Source organism: Eufriesea mexicana, unplaced genomic scaffold (assembly GCF_001483705.2).
Source record: "Eufriesea mexicana isolate 0111107269 unplaced genomic scaffold, ASM148370v2 scaffold5173, whole genome shotgun sequence".
NCBI classification, from domain to species: Eukaryota; Metazoa; Arthropoda; class Insecta; order Hymenoptera; family Apidae; genus Eufriesea; species Eufriesea mexicana.
In genome coordinates this window covers 491,689-516,672 of record NW_016913128.1, presented here as the reverse complement: position 1 = coordinate 516,672, position 24,984 = coordinate 491,689, and the positions used below count along the sequence as shown (strand labels likewise).

General features: G+C 47.4%; 1 protein-coding gene across 4 annotated transcripts in view; it reads left to right on the top strand.

Moving 5' to 3' along the window:
* The first annotated feature begins 1,283 nt into the window (after positions 1 to 1,283).
* LOC108551863 (mucin-17) overlaps positions 1,284 to 24,984 on the top strand; it is a 110,520-nt gene continuing 86,819 nt past the window's right edge. Inside the window, exons 1-2 of one of the 4 annotated variants that reach the window (XM_017906199.1) lie at positions 1,284 to 1,559; positions 19,110 to 20,536. In XM_017906199.1, coding sequence (XP_017761688.1) covers positions 19,463 to 20,536 — 1,074 coding nt within the window. In that variant the 5' untranslated portion in view covers positions 1,284 to 1,559; positions 19,110 to 19,462. Of the gene's footprint in view, positions 1,560 to 1,963; positions 2,061 to 3,321; positions 3,490 to 17,677; positions 17,736 to 19,109; positions 20,537 to 24,984 lie in introns of those variants that run through there. The other 3 variants (XM_017906201.1, XM_017906202.1, XM_017906203.1) reach the window with 3 other exon arrangements.

Below are 24,984 nucleotides of genomic sequence, written 5' to 3'. Positions count from 1 at the left end.
GCCCGCCTGCCAGTGTCCCACCGCACGCCGAACCGTTTGCACTCAGAAGCGATCAGGGAGCCCTTCTCTCCCTCGACTTCCCCCTTCGAGAGAAACGTTGCTCTTCCACCCCGGCGAGTCGCGCATCGCGTACCCGCCGCTATACGCCGCCTCTATATCCGTTTCTCGTCTCCCTTGCTCCTTTGCTCCCTCGTCTTCGTTACGCGCGTTATTTCTCTTTGTTCTTCCCGGCGGGACGGTCGCATCGTCTCCATCCCGCTTTCCAACTTCTCCGTTCCGTCTGCCCGTTCGTTTCCTTCTTTTTCTCCGGACGGTTTCCTCCCCGGTTTTCTTTTACCTTCTCTTCTTCTTCTTCTTCTTCTTCTTTTTCTTCTTTCTCTCCTTCATCCTCCTTCTCTTCTTCCTTCTGTTCTTCGTCCAGTCTCTCCCTCTGCTCTTTCTCTCTTTTCGCCGTCAGTCACACTCGAAACGCACGAGCGCCGGCTATCGTACTATCCCTCCTGCTCGCTCCCACTACTCTCTCTCTCTCTCTCTCTCTCTCTTTGTCGGTTGGCCGGCGTTCGGCGTGTTTAACCTCCCGCCGTCCCACCATGCGCCCCCTCCAACGCCGACACTAGGTTTCTGTCTCCGTTGAGAGCGCGAGCGGGCCATTCGTTCCGTCTCGTTCGCTCGGCTCCTCTCGCGTTCCGCGCGCACACGGCCGTCCCTCTTTCTCGCTCCCGAGTAGCGCCGGTGTGTACTCCCGCTGTCACCTGATCGCGGGACGCTTTTCGCGGGTGAGATACCGCTCGGCCACCGAGTCAACCGAGTCTGCCGCCGCCGCCACCGTCGCTCGGTTTTCCTCCTCCCGCACCCCGTGCCGCCTCTTCCTTCGGCATCTGCTCCTACTCTCCTCCTTCTTCCTCTTTCTTTCTCGGGGCGCGCGCGCTCTCCTTTTCCTTTCCGTCTCGCGCGGACACGTCGTGCTGCTCTCTTCCTATACTCGGCTCGTTGCCGCCGCGCGACGTCGAACGTGCGCGCGGCTAGCTGGTGGTTTCGTCGAGAGGGAACGAAAGGAAAAAGGGACGGAAAAAAGAAGGAAAAACCGTCGGAAGGAAAGGTGGGAAAAGGAAGAAGGGAAAACACCGCGAGCAAGGGAAGAACCACCGACGGACCTAGAGTCGCAGCTAGACGAAGAGAAAGAGAGGTAGAGAAAGAGAGAGATAGAGAGAGAGAGGGAGAGAGAGAGAGAGGAAAAAAGGGAAAAAGAGAAAAAGTCAGTAAGAGAGACAGGGAGAGCGAGACGCAGGAGGAAAGGAAGACAGACCGAACCGAGAGAGCGGCGAGAGAGAGAGAGAGAGAAGTGCGCGCCACCGACATCGTCCAACCGCGACTGGCTTGCCCGATCTCTCGCCTCTTCTTCCTCCTTTCACGGATCTTCGCCGGTGCACACGTCTGAAGCCGACCGACTGGAGAGGGAGGTGACACTTTCGGAACGTGGACACGCGGCACGCACGGATCGTCACGCTGGATACGTGAGGATTCAGGAGAACTCCGCTGGCTACCGTGCTCTCGTGCAGGTCGGTGATATAGTGTGTTGTGTCCGTAGCCGCGCGGCGAGTCAAGTGTTCCGCGAGTCCCGCTTCTTTTTTTTCTTCCTCGTCTTCGACTCTTCGCTGCGCGCCGTGCTTTTTTTTACTTCCGCGCGCTCGGGCATCGCTTTTTTCTCCTCTCTTTACTTTTTCTCCTCTCTCTCTCTCTCTCTCTCTCTCTCTCTCTCTCTCTCTCTCGCTCGCTCTCTCTGTCTTTCCCTTCCTTTTCGCGAACGTGTACGTACCGCCAGACGCACGAGTATATCGGCCAGTCTCGGGATCGTCGCGACCACGACGGCCACGACACGACGTCCAACGACGAATACAAACAGTGCGAGTGTGCGTGCATCCGTCCGTGTTCGCCTCTGCATGTGTCCGTGCGCTGTCTGCTTTTTTCTTTCTCCACCGGAGCCGGAGCGCTGCGTGACAACCGTGCCGCCGATAACACCGCGGCCCCGTGATTCGAAAAGGCGGCAGCGGTAATCGTAGGTGCGTTCATCGCGCCGCGGCTGCGCTTTTTTCTTCTCCGCCGCGTTTTACGGCTCGTTAAAGCTCGCGGAATCGTCGCGCCTCGACGTCCCCCCATGAATATGGAGATGAACGGTCGCCCGTCGATCCTTCCTCTCCCCTCTCGCCGCGCCGTCGTCCCCTCGTCGCCGTCGCCGTTGCCGTCGTCGTCGTCGTCGTCGTCGGCGGCCGACGACGTGCTCGAGTTTCTTTCGAGCGCTCGCACGCGACCGCCGCGGTTCGCCCGTCGCGCGTGACAACATCGCCACGCGAAATCGTCCCGTCGTTCCGTCTACCGCCCGATCTGCTCCTTCCGGCTTCTACGCGCGTTTTCCGTGCTGAAAAAAGTGTCACGAGGAAAGTGTTGGCTCGCCGACTGACAGCGCTTGCCTGTTACGCTTTCACGAGCCGATTTTGGACGAACCGATCGCCGCCAGCAATTTCTCATACCGATCTCACGGCATTCTTATTTCTCCCTGGTGCAGCCCTGTCACAGCGCTACGTGATTCGCCTACCGATCTCTCACCGGTCCCGCGATATAAGATCGGCTCTGTCGATTCTTTCTCCGCTTTCAGCATCGATTTTTCTTCTTGTTCTTCTTCTTCTTCTTCTGGAATCCATCGTTTAACGTGGTAATATCCGACGTAAGATCGGACGCATCGATAGAAATCGGTGTGACTGGTGGTATTTGGGAAGAAATTGGCGATCGTGATCGTTTCGGAGAAGGATCGAAGGGGATCCTCGAGCGTTAACGGCGGCGCCCGGAGCGGCGGAAAAAGCAAGGGAGTGGAAGGGAGAAAAATCGCGGAGGCCTGTGGACGGAGAAAAGTTGAAGAAGTTGGCGGATGGTGAGCGGGCCGGAGAGAGGGAGAAACGCCGGGAGTCGCGGCGGCGTGTCGGAGGAGATAGCGGCATCCGTTTCGGTGCCCGTTGCGGGACGGTCGCCACACCCGCCCGTTTGGGAATTCAACTTACTGCCACTCGGGACACCGAAGCGTTCGACGTTTTCTCCGACTCCGGCGTGTGTAACGGGTATCACGAAAGGCGGCTGTTCGCGGCGGATTAGATTCCGACCGGCGCAGAAATTGCTGCCCCACGGTCTTTCGCTTTTCTGCGCCGCTCCGTGCCGTTACAGCCACACGAACCGCCGTTCCCGGTGAAACGTGACGATCGCAACGGAACGGAACGGAAGGAAGAGATCGCGATTGGACGCGAGTAAATAAAGCTATCGCGGTGTCTCGCTGCGTCGAAATTTCGTCAGTGAGTGTGCGTCGCCGTGCACCCAAGTGCGGGGATCGTCCAAAATCGGCAAGGATCACGGTGATTTTCTCCAGTGCGATCTTGGTTTCCGCTTTGGGAAATCGCCGGATGGAGCTGCGCCGTTAGAGCAGGTGTTTTCCCTTCTTTCCCGGTAAGGTGTCACGATCTTTTCCATTCATTTTCCGAATTTTCTTTCGAGGTTTCGTGGGATAGTTCGTCTCTTATGGCGAATCGGAAGATTCGCCAAAAATTTTGCGTTGCACTTTGCGATTTTTCTTTTCGTACACGGTATAATCGTTTTTCCGATTCTATTTTTCGAAATTTTTATTTTTATTCCTTCGTCGATTATTTGATTGTGGTTGGTTTGGCATCGACTGGCATCCGTCAGTGACGTATATGTACGCGCATTTGCGTTGCGAGTGCACAGTGATAGACACGAAGAGATTAACCCTTTGCACTGGGATAACGAGTCTGACTCGCGAATTCTTACAGAATGTTCGAATTATATGCCACATTTTTCACGACGCGCGATTAAAACGCCACTTAACGTGCTTCACAATTGCACAAAATTTGAAGAAGCTCCGAAGTTCTCGTGGAATTTTATCGCGAATGGAGCGTGGGTATAGTACGAGGGGTTGATTTTTAATTCCCCTTTTCTTTTATCACGCATTCTCGTCGGATTCTCGTGACAAAGTACTCGCGGTGTACTGTAGAAATATTCGCAAGCTTAATTCAACGTCGAAAATTCGCGGAGAGCGGCGTACTTTTCGATTCCACGCGAATGGCGAATTAATACGAAACGTAGCTTAGTTTTAAGCAAATGAGGATCAGGTCGAGTTAGAAAGTATGCTCCGAGAAAAGACAGATCTCCCGGAAGCGAATCGTCGGGAATTCCATTTTCGAATTTGTCCCAAGGTAGTCGCATACCGCGTGAAAATTCGCGCGATTCGAAAAATCCCATTCGACTCGGGAGGAAAAAGCACATCTCGAACGCTCGCGTGAGATCGCGCTCGGTCTCGCGCGCGATACGCGTCGAAAATCGGGTAATTGCCGCGGGGGGCGCGGGGTCTGGGGGAGAAGGAAGGAAGGAGCGGAGCCGGAGTCGCGGAAAAATTAAGAGCGTCCTCGCCGAGTCGAGGTCTCGAAAGTTTCCTGACGCGCGGATACGCTCGGCCATCCCGCCGGCTCTCGAATATCCGTATAGCCCGTCTCTCCAGCCAACCCATAGCCGGTGGGAACTCGACAAAAATTCCCGAACCCTCCAACCCGGCCGAAGTTTTCCAGAAGCCGCACACCTCCGGCCGAACACGGATCTCTCGCCCCTTCGATCAATAGTCTAGGTAAACACGTTACTCGCGGCAGACTGCATCCCGACACCGCTCGGAAACTGCCAAAAGTGCAACGTATACCGGGGACCGGCTCGTCCGGCTCGATTGCCCTTTTCCGCTCTTAACTTTCCGCCCCCGGTCCGCTTTGCGCCGGCCAGTCGAACCCGAGGGAAAAACACACAGGAACTCGTCCTTTCGGCTTCCCATCCGAACGCCACGGAATATTCCACGCAGCTCTGCCTGCCGGTTAATTAACCGGGTTCCGAATTTTCCAACTCGCGGTTTCGGGTTCCGATTTTTCCGGGTCGCGGTTTCGGGTTCCAATTTTTCCGGGTCGCGGTTTCGGGTTCCGATTCGTGAGCAAATACGGCATGTTTATGGAAAAATTTTCGTAACAACCCAGACTATTTGGAGTTTCGGGAGGTTTCGGGATTGGTCAAGAGAATTTTGCAGAATCTTGGGGGTTTTATGCATTCCACTCGTTTCCTGCGATGAGCGTAGAGCGGGATCATGGGGATCTTTGTCTTGTGCGTCGAGTATGGAGTAATTATAGCAAAAATTTTGGTACCGGTGTAGGAAGAGCTAGCTATCAGAGGTGTTGTATTTCGATGATTAGTTTTAGCTGTCAACCGTGGCGAAATTGTAGGCAAAATTTAGATACTCGTGGCTAATTCGTGGAAATTGTACCTTGCATTCCTCTAAATTCTAGTTTCTGATTTGTTCCCTGCATTCGTCGATTAGATAATAACCGGGAAGGTGCGAGCGCGGTAAGAGTTTTCGAAAATTGCAGAACCGTCACGTCGAATAATCGTTCTCCAAAACGGTCTGCGAAAACGGGCGAAAACGCGCGAAAACGCGTAGCACCCTGCCGCGCCGGGCAGCCCTTGGAGGCGATCCACGTTCCAAAGCACGTTCGAACTTAAATCGTGGTGGGCCGTCTAGAATTCCCAACTAGCCGGGACCGGCAAAAACGACGAAAAAGGAAAAGCGGCCGGGGAAAAAAGGGAAGGGAAGAAAAACAAGAAGACATCGTAAAAAATCCCTCTCTCCCTGTGCGGACAAAAAAGCAGCGAGAGAGAGAGAGAGAGAGAGAGAGAGAGCGAGAGTCGGTTCCGAAAGAGCGCGGATGGGGCCGGTGGTTGCGAGCGGGTACGATGGCGCGACGAATCGAGCAGAAAAGTGGGCGCCGCTGGGCTCTCTCTGTCTGGCTTGCGAAACCGATCGTGGAAAGGAGGGTCGGTGGCGTCCTGCGCGGGAAACGGCCGGCCAAAAGCGGCGCGTTACTCGCGTGCGTGCGTGCGTGCGTGCGTGCTTGGCTGGCTGCTTGCGTGGCTGGGTGCGTCGTGTGGCTCGTGTGCGCGCGTGTGTGGAGGCGCTCGGATGGCCGCGGGCCACGGTAGGTGTACGTGGTAATACAGTGGCCATGCGAGCTTGATTACACATTGCGATCACGAGTGTTCCACGAGCGGGCGGACATAAGGCCTTTTGTCACACCATGGCCTGCGGGCAGGAAGCACGTAGCGTGACACCGGGCCGCCTCGCTGTGCAAGCGGCACCCACATTATACGCGGCGCGTAATACGTATATGACGGGACGGCGGTGAGACGCGGCAGCGAGAGAAGGTCGCTCGGCAGAGGCAGCCAGGCAAGGCAGAGGGCGCGGTGGTGGAGTCGGACGGAGTGGGGGGCGAGACGGTTCAGGGTAGAGGACGCGCCATAATACTCGGTGGTCCCATGCCGGTACGTGACTTGTGTGCCGCTTTAAGCCGCCGGGACCGGAGTCGTGGCCGTCCCGAGAACCCGGTTTCTGCCACCTAAAGGAGCGCGCCGCGGCTCGGCTATTGCGCCCGGGTTTATTGTATCCGGTATCGGGCGGCCGCGAGTTTCGACCACGGTAATCGATTGCGCGCGCTCTCCTGGCCGGCGAGTTGTGTGCGGCGTGCCGGCAAATTGCCGAGAGGCTCCGTTTAGCGGGCCGCCTCGCGGAAAATCGGGACGCGTTACTACCTCTCGGCTGCGCGCGCTGGGGTGGGCAGCCGGTAAGGGAGATGGATTAGGGCGAGCAGCTTCCAGAGGAAACGGGAATCTTGCGTTCCGGGCTTGATCATTGAAATTCGAGGATAATTGCAACGAGTTAAGGCGCCACCACGAGCTTCCATATTTCTCTTCGGCTTCATACGTACGATCTTTTCTTCTACTTCTCGCGTTATTTCCAGTTACGAGTAACCGTGATCCTGCTCTCGATAACTCGAATTCATTTTTATCTCGAATTTTTCCTATAAGTTATTCGCGATAATTGTTACGGGAAATGACGCGTTAGGATAGTATTTAATTTTAATTAACCGGTGTACCTCTATTCCGTTAAAATCGCAGACAAATTTCAGATTTCTCTGAAATTTTTCGCCAGTTTAACGCTAAACCTGCCACGGGCGGGGAAATAACTGGACGAAAAGAGTGAACCAAAAAGGAGCTTGGAAAAATATAGACCGAGGAAAGATGTTGAAAAATTCTTTTTAATTAGAAGTTTAAAAACGTCTAGGCTGTGCTGGTATTAACGTTAAAACCCGTCCATTGTAATTTCGGTCGCGTGACAAGTGTATAGCGCGTAATTCTATCATTCCGCGAGAATCCGTCACGAGTCAGGCTCGTGGTTGCAGTGCAAGGGGACAATAGTTAGGCGAAATTAATTTCGTGCCACGTCGTCGATTAAAATCGAAGAAAAACACAGTGTACTGCTACACTTCCGGATGAAAAATCCGCACTTACGATCGAAGGGAAATAAATCGGTATCGCGAGCGAGCAGTGGTCTCGCCGAGGGGTGAGATAGGGGCGCGATAGGGGCAAGAAAGGGGTGAGAAGGGGGCGAGAGAGGGGAGCGAAAGGGCGAGGCTGTTAAACGCTGGCGCGTAAAATAGAGATGGTCGTGGAAGATCTAAGGGCTCGGTGGAAATGAATAGGGAACACGGGTGGGAAAAATCGAATGCGCCTTTGGGATTGTCGGGTTGCAGCTGCGGGGTGGAATCGACGGGAAACCGCGTTCAGGCGGAAGTAGGACGGCGGAAAATCGGGACGCGCGCTGTCCTTGGGAAATACGCTGGAAATTCGCCACGGGACGAGGAGATCGACGAGAGTTTTCGGATAAAATCGAGCGGGCGGAGAAAATTCAGCGCGTGTCGGGATTACACGTTCGAGAACGTGCGTGGATCCGGGCTGCAGATTAAATCGGCGAGAGGTTCCGCCCTGGCGAGATCTCGCGCCGCGAGAAAGTATCTCCGATAAATTATACGGGACTCGCAATTAAAACGGGTCGCAAAAAATTTACGAGTCCCGGCAATCCAGGTATCTTGGAAAATAAGAAGACGTTGCGGCAAGTGTAATATGAAGGGTAGTAAAAGATCCTCGTGACAGACGGCCATTTTTTATCCGCTTTTTCCAGTCGCGCGGGAAATAATAACGCCTGTGTCCGATTTAACTGTTTTCTCAAATTTTCGTTTCCGAATCACTATTTAAATCGTTTATTTTTCGTATATATACATTTGCGTGTGTGCGTATATCGTTACATCGGTTAGGATAGCGATTGGTCGCGATAGTGTTCGTCAGATACGTAAGTTTATCGACCCCCACTGGAGGCGCATACGGGTTCATTGTTCTCGAAAGGATATATCGCAATTTATTTTTTAATATTCGATTCGAGTTGCAACAGAAATTCGCGAAATATGTAGCGAAACTTGGGAAGAGGAATAAATATGCTATTTTTTAAGCGAATAATTATTCGATATATCGAGGGTCGGGTATATTCATACGGATGGTAAAAACTGAAAAATTGTCTTCCCTCGTATTTGCTATCCATTATTAACCCTTTGCGCTGGACGATATTTTTCGGAGCAGGGAATCAAAAATCGTAGGCTAATTAACGCGTGGAATTATTTCATTTCAGTAGTTCCGAAATTTAACGTATCGGTTAATATCGAGGTTGAAAACTTGATTAAACGACGGTGGCATCTCGAGTGCAAAGGGTTAAGCCGCGAAATTTAGCCGCCGGGGGAAAAAGATAAATAAGAAAGAAGAGAAGGTTTAACTGGGCGGGCAAAGCGTGGAAGGAAGGAGCGAACTCGAGACTGGAGGAATTGCTCGCAGCTAAATACTTGTTGCGTTCGTGACGATAAGAAAAATCGGGTGTCGGGGCCCGTTGCGTGCCGCCGGGACGGCGATCGGGAAAATCGTCGCGACCCGAGCTACGCGGCGGGTTCGCGTGAAAGGTGACGTGTCGCCTTCAATTTTCTCGATTCCCGTCGCGCGATTAACGTCCTCGGCGTGTCCGACTCTGCCCCCACCCCGGGGTCGCTCCAATTTTTGCCCGCGTGCGGCGCATACCTTCGATCGCTCGCGTTCGTACGCGTTTTCCGGCCGAACGCCGCGGCACGCGAGGCGATTTCAAGGATCCGGTTTTCCCGAGACGAGCCGCTGATTAGAAGTATCTGATTATCCCGCCGGAGCGCGACGTGTCAAGGCTCCCTCCTCCCTCGCTTCGCCGCCATTGTTCTTCATTTCGATTCGCCGATGTTGCGTTCGGCGTTCGTACGAACAACCGATGTTCACTCTATTTTCTATTTTTTTCATTTTTTATTTTGTATTTGGAATTATTTTTTCGTTTTTGTTGCTCTGTTTTTATATTTTTTGGCACTGGTAGTGGGAGTTTGGGGATTTGGAGGGATCTTCCCTGCGGAACATTTCGAGTTTTCCAAGGAATTTTTGACGAATTTTTTTTTCGTTTTTTTTGTTATTTTTCCTCTTTCCTTTTTGGGGAGCCTTTGACCGTCATATTTTTTTGAGAAATAGGAGGGATTTGGAATCTTTCGTCCATGTTTTCTGTCATTCGATAGGATGTTTCCAATTTTCCCAGCAATTTTCCAATTTTTGTGTCGAAGTGGTGGTATTATTATCAGAATTGGATGGAGTTAATTTATTTTCTTCCCCTTTTAATATATGTTGAATAAAATAATTTCAAGAAATAATTTCACTTAGATTTTCGAATGTTATACTTCGCGTCACGTAGGAAGAATTTTTAGAAAATAATAAAATACAAAAATATCGTACAAAAGTATACGCTGTATACGTACACCGTCAAGAGCGTGATCGATCGAAGATATAATGATCCGCACACCCTAAAATCGATAAAAATTCCCGAGTTCGAAAATATATTCAATGGAATCAAAAAATCCATCTTCTCTCGAATCGTTCCAGTCTCTTGAACTCGCGAAATTTTTTCCCTTTTCCTCGAAAAGACCAAGGTTCTCGTAGAAAAAAAAAAAGCGCGACAGGTTATGAAAATGTTCGTGGAACACAGAGGGAACAGACGCTTGCGTCTGCGATCTTCAAAAGGCAACTTCGTAGCGCGAAAGCGTGTTTATTCGCTCTTTTTCGCCTTTTCCACCTTTTTTCCCTTGTTCGAACAAAAACCCAGCGACTAACGCAGAGGATGCACAGTAAAGCGGGGGTAACATTAACATTAACATTGATCGCGGTTGGATAAAACAATATGGTCTGGTGCTTTGGAAAAAGCTCGTTGTCCATGGAATTCCATAGATCGAGAAAAATTTCGAAAAGCTAGCAGTGTCGATCGCGTGTGTGCCGATTACTTCCAGCAGCAGCTAGTTTTCCGTATTCCTCAACCTTTTTCCGTTTGTCATTACCGTGTTGGGGCACACAGGTGCAGGCTTATGACAGTGCAATAAAAATTGCAATAAAACTATACGTTGTTCGATTGGAAATTTCATACGTATAATTAAAAACTGAAATTCGAAATTTTGAAATAATTTTTGAACGAAATGTGTGTGAATGAAAGACGGAAATTTTAATTTAACGTCCTAAAAATTTTATTTCGATATTTGAAAAATTTCATTTCAAAATTTTATACACTCGGTAATTACAGTGTACCTAAAGAAATACCTATACATATATATATGCGAATACACGGTAAATTAATATTAAATAGGGTTCCAAAAAATTGGTACCCCTTCGAGGCTCTCAATGAAAGAATCCGCCATTGGTAAAATCTTTCCTGTCCCCCTTTCTCAAATTTCTGAAAGTTTTCAGAAACTTTAAATTCGCGAGAAGCACACGCAGCTACCCAAATCGAATTTTCGTATTTATATAAATCCACGCACACACATCGCTCGTAAGTGTGCACATACTAGCTCCTGTCCCCCTTTTCCAAATTTCCACACACTTCGAAAAACTCTGGAATTCGCAAGGATCGAATTTTCGCGTATTTATATAAATCACGCACACATCGGTCGAACATGTACACACACTACTGTGTTGGCAGGTCGATATCTGTGGATATCCGCGAAATAAAATTAATCACGGAAAATAAAGGTGGACTACTTGGGAAGTCCGTGGCCATGAATTCCTGGATTTTTCGCGAAGCCTTAAAAATTCCGCGCTGCGCTCCGTGGGGGGCCGCACGGCCCCCGTTGAGAAAGCCTGATTTAGTCCCAAGGTGGAATAACGAAAATACTTTCGAACGACGGTGTAGCGTTTACTCTCGAAAAACAAAAGAATCTCGCGGCTCCGCTCACCGCGAGGCGTTTCTCTCGCTAACGCGGCTATTGACCTTTCGCGATGATTAATTAGATCCCCGTCTAATTAATCTGGCTCTCCCGAACGCGTTTCATCGGCCGACCACGTTGTACAAAACGCTTTTTAATACCGACACCTCGATTTCTCGATATTTCTTCCATCCTCTTATGTCAACCATAAGTGTCACTGTCAGTGTGCACAGTTACGTGTCTCATATTCACCCTGTACTCGGCCTAGCAACAAGAACGAACTATTATTTGCGGAAAATAGTAATCCAGCACGTTGCTGAATATTCGGGCAAGGACTTGCAACTTCCGGTATAGTGATCCAGCAGCTAGTGGAATATTTGGACGAAGAACAATGGCGGCTGATTACTATAAAAAGGGGCATCTCGCGCCCAAGTTCAGCGAGTCGAGTTGAATTTGACAGCGTTCAGTTAGGGTTGATCATTCATTTATTAATCAACCCTTTGTACTCGGCGATTTTTTCGTTACAGGAAAATATAGTAATTTCGAGGCTTTCTGCCATTAGGTCGATTACCCTTTGTACTCGGCGATTTTTTCGTTACAGGAAAATATAGTAATTTCGAGGCTTTCTGCCATAAAGTCGATATTTCTAAAATGGTAAATAAGAAATCGTATGATAGTTAACACGTAGAATTATTTGATGTCGATACCTCGCACACCGTTACATTATCCGAAATTTCACATATTTATGAATATCGTGCTTCGAAATTTTATCAAATGGTGACTGAAAAGCGCCTCTCGAGGACAAAGGGTTAATCTGATCTTTACCACATATATATATATACACCTGACTCCTGATTATATTATATATATAGCTGTGCCCGAGTCCTGAGAGTGTCAAGAGGGTAGGTGACTTGGTTAAAACCCCCCAATTCTTATCGAATGTATATGTAAACGTTAGTTCTAGGAATTTATATCTTCTAAAGTATTCATTCGTATCTTATCTCCTAGATTGATTTTTGTCTTCGACTGAACTTATCTTTTATAAGTTTTTAACGATAATTATTGGGATTATTGGGGTGAAAAGAAATAACTATCGTTATATTATAATTATCTTTATTCTCTCCTAAGGAGTTACATGTAGGATATCTCTTAAGGAATTATTTCTGTAAGAAGTATATCTCAAGTATTCTGACTGTTCGCGTAGAGAGTGAAAACTAGAGTGAAGAAAAAGGGTACGCGATTGCAGCTCGTTCTTGTCCCCTAATTTTTATCTAACGCGTGAAATAAACACTTCACGCATTCCCGGAACCTCCTCGTCGCGTAGTTTAAAGATATATCTATTTCTCTTGACAGATTAATTTTTGTATATTCGATACGTCAGGACGTATCTTATTTTGGAGAAAATTATAGGGATCCGGACATTTGGGGGAAAAATACGCACACGAAACGCATAATCGAGGAGGAAAATCCGCGGCGACCAGTTGTCGTCAGTTGAAACCAGAGCGGAATCTCGGCGGCTGAAAATTGCGATAAACGCGACGGCGATAATGGAGGGGGAGAGAGAAAGAGAGAGAGAGAGGCGAGAGAGTTTTGGAGTAGGCCTGGCCACGGTTTTCCCTCGATTTTCATTCCTGGTCGCGCGCGCAATCTTTGATAATGACGCCGGAGATAATTTACAGTAAGCTGCGCGCCGCCTTGAGCCGCCGCCGCGCTAAAGACCTCGTTTCTGCCACCTAAAGGAGCGCGGCCATATCGCCAGGCTATCGGCCTCGTTCCATCGGTTCCCTTCTTCCACTCTCGCTTCGTTATCGTTCTCCGTTCGTTCCACCTTCCCCGCCGTCCTTCCTCAAAATCCATTTTTTTTCACGCCTCTCACACCTGCACTCGCCCTCCAGCTTTCGGTTGCTCCGCGCGGAAAATTGCGCCCAACTGCGCGCCTCGTCCGCTGCGAGAGAACGATTCGTGACTTTCGGGCGAAGTTCCCAGCTTTCCGCGCCTTTCGTTGGGAACGTGTGCTAATCTTGCGATTTCTCGCAGCGATTGTCGGAAAAATTACAGATAGTTTTATGAAATTTGGGGATATTTGGGGATATTTAGGGATTTTTTGGGATATTTGGAAGAAGTTCTGAGATATTTGCGGAAATTTTGGGATATTGGAGGATATTTGGGGTTATTTGGAGATATTTGAGAGTATTTGGGGATATTTGGGAATATTTGGGGATATTTAGGGATTTTTTAGGATATTTGGAAGAAGTTCTGAGATATTTGCGGAAATTTTGGGATATTGGAGGATATTTGGGGATATTTGGAGATATTTGAGAGTATTTTCGGAAATTTGGGAATATTTTGGGATATTTAGGGATATTTAGGGACTTTTGGGGATATTTGGAGATATTTGAGAATATTTTGGGAAATTCGGGAATATTTGGGAATATTTGGGGATATTTAGAAACATTTTAGTATATTTGGAAATATTTGGGGACATTTGTGAAAATTTGAAGATATTTGGAAACATTTTGGAATATTTGGGGATATTTGGAAATATTTAGGCATATTTGGGCATATTTGGGGGTTAACGAGAGGGCAAATGGAACAATTTTTATTCGAAATTTCGCACTCAACGTTGTCACCATGGTCAACCGACTTTCCGATTTTTCCCTCGATACAAGTATCGCCGATTTTTCGATATCTTCGTTCGTCCCATTTTCCTTGAAATTTTTCCACCTTTTCCGTCAGCAGCAGTCGGTTTACTGTCAATTACGCGATCAAGATCGGCACTTCTAGCGTCCCAAAGCCCGTGAAAATTTCTCGACGTACTTACCGCTGCTAGAAACTCGCGTGATGGCCAACTCTGCGTTTCCGTTGAATCGCGTTATCTAAAGGAGTACACGACGCCAGGCTATCGCTGCGTATGGTCCGCGATCGGCATTATTGAATTAGCGTTCGCCGTTGGGTTTGCTCGCGCGATTATCTCACGCGGCCTATCTCTGTGTACCTCCGGTTCGTTACGCTTCTCGTATCGGTCGCGATAATTACGAAAACAAAATCTGCTCCGATTACGCGGCCCGATTTCCGCTAATAACCCTTTTCGTCGCGCGCATCCCGAGGCCCCAGACGATTTTTCCGCCTTATCGTACATGCACGCACTCCGAATATCGCCTCTTGCACTTGGAATTCTCGCAGTATCTCGCCTGCATTCAAATATCGAATAAATTAAACGCGGTATGGAAGAATATCAAGCCGTCAGGAGAGGATTGTAGAGAAATGGTAAATGGTAAAGTACCATTAGAAATTCTTACGACCGGTGTATTTTTCATGGACGAAATTCCCGTGGTAATTTAAATTTCGTGGATTAAAAATTAAACGCAGCTCGTGTATAAATTTCAGTCAGACATAATATCGAAAAATCGTGACGCTGGGAATGGAGCGGAGGAAAATGGTAAATGGTACGCAGTAAAGTACCAATTAAAATTTTCTCATACTAAACCGCTCGAAATTAAAATTAAAATACGGAACTCGATTCGAATTCACCGCGAATCCTTTGACAAACCATTCGAGAAAAAGTATTCCAATGAAGTGACATTAACTTAGAACTATACTCGAGTCCTTGACTCCTCGAGTCCAAGATGGTTTCTGACAACACGTCTGACAAATTTACTGCACCAGCAAACAGAAAAAAGAAACATAGAAAGAATAATAATTGAATTGGAATTTCATCGATAAAATTGCATAGAAAATTTCTCAAAATGGATTCTTCCTTGGCGGCCCTTTAAAAATACTCGAAAAATCGAATGATCTTCGCAGTCTGAATTTTCTAAATAGAATTAAAATTCAAATTCAAATTCATACCGTGACAAACCAGTCGGGAAAAAATATTCCAATAAATTGACATTAATCTAGAACTATACTCAAGTCCTTGACTCCTCGAGTCCAAGATGGTTTCTGACAACACGTCTGACAAATTTACTGCACCAGCAAACAGAAAAAAGAAACATAGAAAGAATAATAATTGAATTGGAATTTCATCGATAAAATTGCATAGAAAATTTCTCAAAATGGATTCTTCCTTGGCGGCCCTTTAAAAATACTCGAAAAATCGAAGGATCTTCGCAGTCTGAATTTTCTAAATAGAATTAAAATTCAAATTCAAATTCATACGGTGACAAATCAGTCGGGAAAAAATATTGCAATAAATTGACATTAATCTAGAACTATACTCAAGTCCTTTACTCCTCGAGTCCAAGATGGTTTCTGACAACACGTCTGACAAATTTACTGCACCAGCAAACAGAAAAAAGAAACATAGAAAGAATAATAATTGAATTGGAGTTTCATCGATAAAATTGCATAGAAAATTTTTCAAAATGGATTCTTCCTTGGTGACCTTTTAAAAATAAACGAAAAATCGGTGGATCTTCTGAATTTTCTAAACAGAATTAAAAACGGTATATCGTTGCAGGGAGGGTAGAAAAATTGAAGTTGGAAGACGGCCGATGGTTCCATTCGCCGATCGAAGAGGGTCTCGTCTCGATCATAACAGGCCGACGCGGGGGTTAGTTTGATCTGAGATAGGGCTGGAATCATGGGGCGTAACGGCAGAGGGTGCGCGCGACGAGGGGATGTTAAAAGTTCGCTTCTCCATTTTCGTGAACGATTTTTCCGTCGCCTTCCTTCTTTTTCCCCTCTTTTCCCCTTTCTCCGCTGCCGGAGAAGAGTGGCTTACGATAATTAACGGACACGTTGCGTGATCCTCTTCGAATATTCCATTTCTCAAATCAAATCATGCTGCATTCCTCGAAAATAATGATTTTACGCATTTTATTCCTGACACCTAACTCCTAATATTTTCGACAATTTATTTTCCTATTTTCCTATTTTCTTGTTTTCTTGTTTTCTTCTATAATTTATTTTCTTTCAAAGAGAATCGATGTTTCCAAAATTATGATCTTTTTCTTCTAATATTCTTCCCCGTGAGATGAAACAATTGTTTTTGCGAAGGAGAATAAGTTCTTTTTAACAGATTGGTTGGAAAATTACTTTTTCATAATATTCGTAACGAACACAACTCGCGGGAGTTGAACATTAAACGAATATGAAAAAGGCCAGATCGTTTTATGAAATTGATTGATTTTCGGGCGAAATATTCTGCTGGTTTCCCAATAGTTTGCAAAATCACAGCCACCGATAAATTGTTTATCCCAGAATTCGTATCGAATAAACCCTCTGCGTGAAATTTTTTGAAAAAAGGTACAGCAAAATAGCGTGGCTGGAATAAAAAAGGAACGCATCCCCTGTGCGAGTCACTCGTGGATCGCGAATCCCTTAAATCATCGTCTTCTTGTCGTATTTCCAAAAGGAGAAATAAATATTTTCGCGGAAATCATTCAGACTGTTCCTATTATGTTGTAAAATTCGCGATACTTATACCGTGTCCAAAACGAAACGTATATAGTGTATTTAAATCTTGCAAGAAATCATCTTATTTATAATTTTAATAATTACGAGTTAAATTAATAATAAAAAAATTTGCGAATTTTCGAGTAATTTTTGTGTAATAATAAAATAATTCGAAAACATTCGGTGTATTTTTCTATAGCAAAATAGTTGGAGAATTTTCAATCGATTTTCGTATAATAAAATAATTCGAAAAATTTCGGACGATTTTTGCGTAATAAAATAATTCGCGAATTTTCGATCGATTTTCGTATAATAAAATAATTCGATAATTTTCGGTGTATTCTCAGAGAAAAAAATAGTTCGCGAATTTTCGATCGATTTTTGTATAACAAAATAATTGGCAAACTTTCGGTGGTTTTTTGCACGGTGAAATAGTTTTCAAATTTTCGGTGGATTTGGTTAAAAAATGGTTGGAAGTCGGCACGTGTCCCGCTACTTGCATAGAGCGACGCTGCAACATGGCTGGGCGGTCACGACACGCGAAGGAAGTCGGTGGCTGGTTAAATAACCGGTTTCCTAATTCGCCGCGCCGTCCGAGTCGCGCTCGTGTCTAATTGCATACCATTTATGTCGCGCCGCCGTTCTAACACCTGTCTTACGAAAATCCATTAGCGGCGCGCATGCACGGGCCCGAATAGTCGGCTGACGCGCGAATTTGTAGCTTCGTGGTAGCGGCCGAACGACAACCGGCACGACCCACCATTACGAGCCTTACCCCCACCCCGCCGAGCTTCTTTCGCCGTTCTCGCGTCTCGCGATCCTCTACAGGACGAACGTCGTTTTTCGCGTGACGGCCAGCGTCGCGGCTCGTTACTCCGCCACCATGAATCCTCCGTTTCTCTATCGATCCCCACGGCCACGGTTCTATCGGATCTTTAAATCGTCCGCCAATTCTTTTTTCCTCTTTTCTTTCTCTTTCTCTTTCTCTTTTTAATCCTTTTCTTTCACGCTTCGGTGCGTCTGGGAGTGGTGAGCGTGAGCGATGCGTCCAAGTCGCGGAGTAACTCGCGATCATCTTAGGATCGAGTGGATCGTGATCGAGGAATTTTTGGATTTTTAAAGGTCCACGAATTTTCTTTCTTTTCTCGATTTTTGATTTTTGTTTTGTTTTATAATTGGGTCCGTTTGGGACTGGTGTGCGTGAGCGATGGATTAAGTTGTGCAATAATGTACGATCGTTTTAGGATTCAGTGGATCGTGATCGAGGAATTTTTCGATTTTTAAAGGTCCACGAATTTTCTTTCTTTTCTCGATTTTTGATTTTTGTTTTGTTTTATAATTGGGTCCGTTTGGGACTGGTGTGCGTGAGCGATGCGTCCAAGTCGCGGAGTAACTCGCGATCATCTTAGGATCGAGTGGATCGTGATCCAGGAATTTTTGGATTTTTAAAGGTCCACGAATTTTCTTTCTTTTCTCGATTTTTGATTTTTGTTTTGTTTTATAATTGGGTCCGTTTGGGACTGTTGTGCGTGAACGATGGATTAAGTTGCGTACGATCGTTTTGGGGTTTGGGTGGATTGTCATGGAGGAATTTTTGGCAATATTTTCAAGAATGTTTTTTGAATTTTAGTTAGGCACATCGTTAGAGAGAGCAGAACGCGTTACGATGATAGACGGAAATGCGGCTCGCGTTCATAAAGCTTTCTTTCACACATCAGCGGGGTTAATCCTGACAGACACCAGTCCTTTGACAGTCTTCTCGAACGAGATAAGGATTCTGACGTGCTGACAAGCTCTCCAAGCTGTCTAAGCTTATTAAAACGATAGTTTCCGCTGCAAAATTAATATCAATCGTCATTTTTCTAATTTCTTCAACCAACAAAAACCTTTCTCCCATCCTTCTCGCACGTTTCTATTTACAATACAAGCTCTCCAAGCTGTCTAAGCTTATTAAAACGATAGTTTCCGCTGCAAAATTAATATCAATCGTCATTTTTCTAATTTCTTCAACCAACAAAAACCTTTCTTCCATCCTTCTCGCACGTTTCTATTTACAATTTCTATTTACACAAAACGCGAATTATATATAAAATTTTCGCGTTAAGCTCTGGTTAAAGCTTTGAAAATATATAATTCGTTTCTCCAAATAAATCATAATTCCACCTTCCTTGCAATCTCGAAAATATCGGGTCTTAAACTCGATACCAACTCGAGACGAGCTCATCCATCGGCTCATCGAGACCCGCAGCAAGATCGGGCCCAACGCGAGTCCCAATTTAAAATGGAAAATTTCACGCTTAAAGAATTTTCCAAGCCGAGGAGAAAGGCGTGGCGAGAGGAATTTTCCCTAGGCGAATTTCAGCGGTTATTACCCTGTCTGGTTACTTGGCCGACGGTCGATTAGCGATCCTGGCCAGGTTTAAACGTTTCCGGCGCTTAATCGCGCATAACTGATTCCGCTTGTGACACATAACCGTTGGTCTTTTTCTCTTGCAGACTCGACACCTAGAGAGCTGCAGCGGGTCGATTTTCCGCGGCATCCCGGAAGCGACGACAACGACTGGACCGTCGCCACGGACATCGCGGACGTCGATATACAACAGGCAGCGCGCCACCGACGACCAACCCCTGTCTCTCGACCCAGCGTGTACCGTCCATCTCTCTCGCTGCGTTGGCCCCAGTGTGCGCGTCTCCGTCTGTCGGCGCGTGTACCCGCGTCCGAACGATAATGCTGGCGGCTGACGGTTTCGGTGATCGACGACGACGCGGCCGGTGAACTAGTGACAGTGTGAAATCGATCGTCAGCAGGGAAACCGGCTAGCGGTCGGCACTAAATATAGCCAGGAATAATGGCCAGCGCGACAATGGGTCTCCGTCGCAGAGTGGCGGTGAACAATTCGCCGACCCCGTCCAGCCAATCCAACGCGAGCTCGTCCAGCAAACGTTCAAGGTCCGAGAACAACAACAGCCCGTCCCACGGAAACCTCAACTCCATGAACTCGTCACGGGACGAGCCGCCGACCAAGAAATCCCGCGGCACGTCTACTAGCGCCACCAAGGCCACATCTTCGTCCTCGTCCAACGCGTCCTCGCCGGAGACCAGTCCGTCGTCCAAGAGCCGTGGTGGCTCCGTGTCGAGGTCCAACGCTCAGGCCAAGTCGTCCCCGACGGTGTCCACCGACGCTGGGCCCAACAGCGTGCTGTCCAACAGCTGGCAGACCTCGTCCAACATGTCCGACGTGTCCACCTACGCGGCCGTAGCGGGACTGGGCATGGCCGCCGGTCAGGGCGCCGGTCTCTGCGCTGGTGGCCTCAGTATGCCGACCCCTATTCCCTACATGTCCTCCTCTATGGCCACGTTCGTCGGCAACGCGACCAATCTCGGCAAGAGTTCGTCCGTGTCGTATCTGGACATTTCGAACATGACCGGTGGCTCCCTCAGCTCCGCCGCCACGGCCGGTCTGAACGCCACCTACGTCGGTAATGGGAACACTGGTAACGCCATGGACTCGAAGAACGGCGTGCCCATGCCGTTCCCGGGTATCGCGCCGGGTGTGAACGGGGCTGGTTACGGGTTGCAAAAGGGTCAGACTGATAGTGCCGGTTTGCCTAAGAAGTTCCAGAACGACGGCATGTTCAACGCGTATCAGCCGTGGGTGATCAAGACGTACGGCGACCTGGCCAAGACCAAGACTATCACGATTAAGAAGTACGCGCGGATTTTGCGGACACTGAGAGGTGAGGAAGTGAACAGTGCGGAGAACAGTAAGTTCCGGTTCTGGGTGAAGAGCAAGGGCTTCCACATCGGCCAGCCGGAAGGATACGACGCGAAACCCGCGGACAGGATTATCGGACGTCACGCGGTCACGAGTCCAGGGCTGGACCCTCCGCTCTACGTGCCCACCCAACTGCCACACAACAAGGTGAGTCTATTTGCCAAGCATGTTTCTATGTTTCTCTCCATTTACTCGGACAATTTATATTTGCGTCGATCGTCGTCTAAGGATCACTTGGATGACCAGTCTAGCGTGGTAGACGGTTCAGGGGAGTCGCGTTCGTGCGTCCAGGATGGCCGTTTATTTGCTCGAAGCCTAGTGTAGAGACGTTGAAGCGATTCGGCTTGACTCACGGTATCTGTGTGTTTTCCAAGATATCGAGATATACGATTGGCCATTCGTGGAAGTTTAATTCCGATCGTTTGTTTCTTCTGAGCTGCGAGTGTCCAGTAATTCCTGGATCAGAGTGTTTCAGAATCGCGTCTATCGATTGTTGCACGTTCGTTGTCCATTTTGTCGCGTCGGTTTGTCAATAATTTTCGTGTCAGGCGTCTTGAAACGTAGTCAAACGTGTCCAAACTTTTAATATTCGTGTAAGATCGTGTACTTGTGAAATTATTTCTGTCAGTGGAACGCAATGGCACCGAATGGGAAATTTCGGAGACCCAATCGTTGGCAATTATATTATATCCAGATGCTTTCACGCGGAAGAGTAATGAAGGCTCCCGAGTCGACTGGAAATCGTCGACTTTCGAACCGATCGTTTCCGGTCGGGATGCGAAACGGTTCGCAGGGAAACACCTGCGAATCGAAGCGAAACGAATGATTCGAAATCACACGAGTCGAATACTCGGCTACCGAGCGTTTTCGAAGCGAGCCGCGCTAAAAATACTTCATATTGAGTTCGCACATTTGTCCGACGGCATGAATATACTCTGACCACGTATAAACACACTCAGTTCGTTTCGGTTCGGTTTCACTCGTAGTCATCGTTTTTAAACTTCGCTTCGCAAACGCGGGGCGACCACTTTGCCTAACCACGAGCCTGGATCCACCAGCTGCACTTACGCACATTTTTCGCGGCCAAATTTAACGGTAAATCTCGTTCGACATTATTTTACTGCTTTCCTTTTTAATTTGGATTAATCAATCGCGTGAGGACTGACTAGGCTTCGGGTGACAATTTTTGTGTATATAATTAATTCTTGATATGCAAAAATGGAAATTATTCGAGTTTCGCGCGTTCCCCGGTGAATATAGACAGCAAAAACGGATTGTGGGAAAATTATCAACCAGGATCACTCGATCATACGCGATCTTAACTTCGAAATATCCCCGAGAACCATAATCCATTCGGGACACTGGAGCGCGGAGCAACAGCAAACCTAACCTAACTTACGAGCGAACGCCAGCTAACCGAAACGAAAACTGTTAGCAGCGAAAAGCAAGCTCGGAGCTTAAAGAACCCGAGGCAGGAAAAACCACGTGGCCACGTCGAGCAGTCAGATAGCAGTATCGCGATCCACGGAAACTCGCCATAAAACCAGCATCCCCGGAAGCTGTCGCGCTAAAACGCCACCGCGCCATCTAGCGTTGCCTGGAACCGCAGACGATTTCTCGGCGGACTCGCGTGGTGGTCCAGCGGGGTTATACGGGTCGGGAATTTATCTGGCGGGCAAGTGGAAAAATCGCGAGAAATCTCGGAACACGGGTTGCCGGGAAAATGGATCGCGAGCACGCCGTCGCGAGGGAGGGACGGAAGAAAGAGACTCGGATAGGTGGGCAGGAGAGTAAAACGGTAGGAAGGCGGTCGGATAAGGTGGTTGCTTAATTACGTCTAATTACACGGGCGTATAGGTGGCCGACGGGGAAGAGACCGCGGGTTAAGATGACTCGATCTGCACGTTGATGCTTAGTCCGCGCTCAGAACTGCGCGCTGACACCTGGCGGCAGCGCCACGCAACACGCAGGACCTATCTTGCGCTTCCCTACGACTCGTCGTTGGAGATTTAATACTGGAATAATTTTCATACCGACGTAATTTTAATATATCTATCTAATGTGCATCTATCGGGAACTGATGCACAGTAGTTTTGCTAACTTCATTGTCCTTTACTGGCTCCAGTAATTGTTAAAAATTGAATCTAGGATATTAAGATTATAACTAGAAATGTGTCAGACGGAACACGATACCAATCTTGCTTGATTGTTTTAAATCCTAATTCCTTCTGCTTCGACTGTGAATTCGAGACAGTCACCATCCAAGACAAGCGTCCTATAAAAATAGAGACGATTAATTGGGCAGTACTGTATTATCGAGACCGAGATATATATATCGGTATTATTTCTGTTCTTTGTCGAATTCATAACCCTTTCACTTCTGCAGACGTCGTATGACGTCACGCTGCAACATGACTGTCGGACTGCGGACGTGATACAACGTCCATGAATTTCAAAGCTGTTAGAGCTTAGAAAATTCTTTCCCAACGTTCGTAATGCACGATATTATATATCGATTATGTTTTTGCTAGATTTAAACAAAAATAATACTTGTTAAATTAATTCAGGACAGGGCGTTTGCTACTCTTTCCGTAACTCGGGAGTGAAAAGGTTAATATAACCTAAAAATTTCACGTTTCTGGGTTCTCTACTTGGAAAGCTGAAAAATTGACCAGTATATATGTATAAATATACAGATATATAAAGATATTTCGATTTTAATAAAGATTGCCAAGGTACCACTGACATTTACCGATCTAAAATCGGTATTACCTATATCGGTAACAGTGCCAGCTCCTGCGACTCGTCTCGTCGTGAATCTTCATGAAGGATTTCTCGAGTATGAGGGAACGTTAAACGGTGGAGGTTGAGGATATTGGGTGATCGAGGAGTGGAAGTTGGGGTGGGCTGGGAGTCAAGGAGGTTGGGTCGGTTGTGGGTTTGGTATCGAAGCGTTGCGATTGTTTAGGTGATGGATGGGGTTAGGTGGTATGAACATGGGGCGCGGTGGTATCGCTGTGGTGTTTTTTAAGCGGAACATTTGCCTGTGGTTTCTCGCCTTGAATTCACTTTTTGCGGATTTATCGTGACTTACATTCTCGCGTAACATCGCTCTATCAAAATCTTCCGTAATATAATGTAATCCTCCATTCAAGTCTCGTTAATCCAAATCCAAATTCCTAATATCCCAGTCCTCTCATTTTCACGTTCCCTCTGTAACCCCCCAAAAAATCGGGAACCCCTATTCTCAGCACTCTATGGACCTCTCAGACCTGCTCCATATCTTCCTCCCTCTCACTCACTCACTCACTCACTCATTCACTCGAACCCAGTTGAAGGAAACACAGGCCATACGAGCTGTGCACACATCTATCCTCAGCATTCCTCGAAGATCAAAAATTCCGAGCTGCATTTTCCGCCGTTTTTGTTGCATTTTTGTCGACCGTCCAGTGGCCCAGATCTCTCTCTTTCTCCGCTCGATGCAGCCCGCGTCAGCTTGCCGTGGTAACGCGCTGCTGCTCCACGGCCTTCGATCTCGGCCGCGTAAATGGCCCGTCCATTTCTCACCGCGAGATCGCGCCTCGCAAGTGGAACGCGCTCGCCGGCGCAGGATCTCGCAGGCTCCTCTGATACGCCGCGAAAAATTTCAGTCACGGGCCGACCCGTGATAAATAACCGATAATAAGTTGCCAGCCAGTGCGCCGCGCCGCGTATGGTAATCCGCGCGAGGATCGATCTTCCGGTCGGGGGATCCTCGCTGCTCCAATCGATTCCGAGAGGCTCTCTTCGAGTTTCGTTGTTATCGAGACCACTTCTCCATCGTCTGCCATCCGATGGTTCCGTGTCGTTCGTGGGTGAAGTGTCTCTTGCGAGTTCGGGTCTGGGATTCGAGGGCTAGGGTTTCGGGTTTTCGGTTCCCTTGGGAGAGCACAGCTTCCGATTCTTTCGCGATATAGTGCTTACCAGCGTGATAAAATATAAATAAATACCAAAAGTTTGCGTTTTAAGTATGTCACAAATTGGAAAGATTGATTAGTTAATTTTCGTTGCGATTTTTGAGATTGTTTTTTAGATTCTTTAGCATTTTTGCAATATAGGTTGTTCACGTGATGACTGGTTTGTTGACACGATTACTTCTGCAAAACAGAAATTGGTAAATTTCCAGATAGTAAGGATTAACTATCTACCTTAACACGGGTTTTCGTTTAACTCACTAGCGCCACCGCGGCCCGTATCTCCATTAAGCGTAATGTAAATATATTTTCTAACTTCATCGTTATAATCTCGACATTTTTTTCGTAATACTATCATATCGTTTGCTTAATGCTGTCATATATTGCTGTCGCGAATTGTTTTAAGAGCCGTACTCGGAGAAGGGTTAACCTGTGAGTGCCTCGTACGCTGTAATTCAATCGATCGACACCAGAGAGCGTCTTCGCTTTCGCCTGTTTCAACGCCATCTCGTACACTATTGCGTCGAGAACGTGAAATTATCGGAACAAGGCAAGAATAATTCACGAAACAACGTTCGTTGTTTTACATGGCCGTTTAACGGCGTCGAAAATTTGCCCGATATTACCGTTTGTTTGATTGAA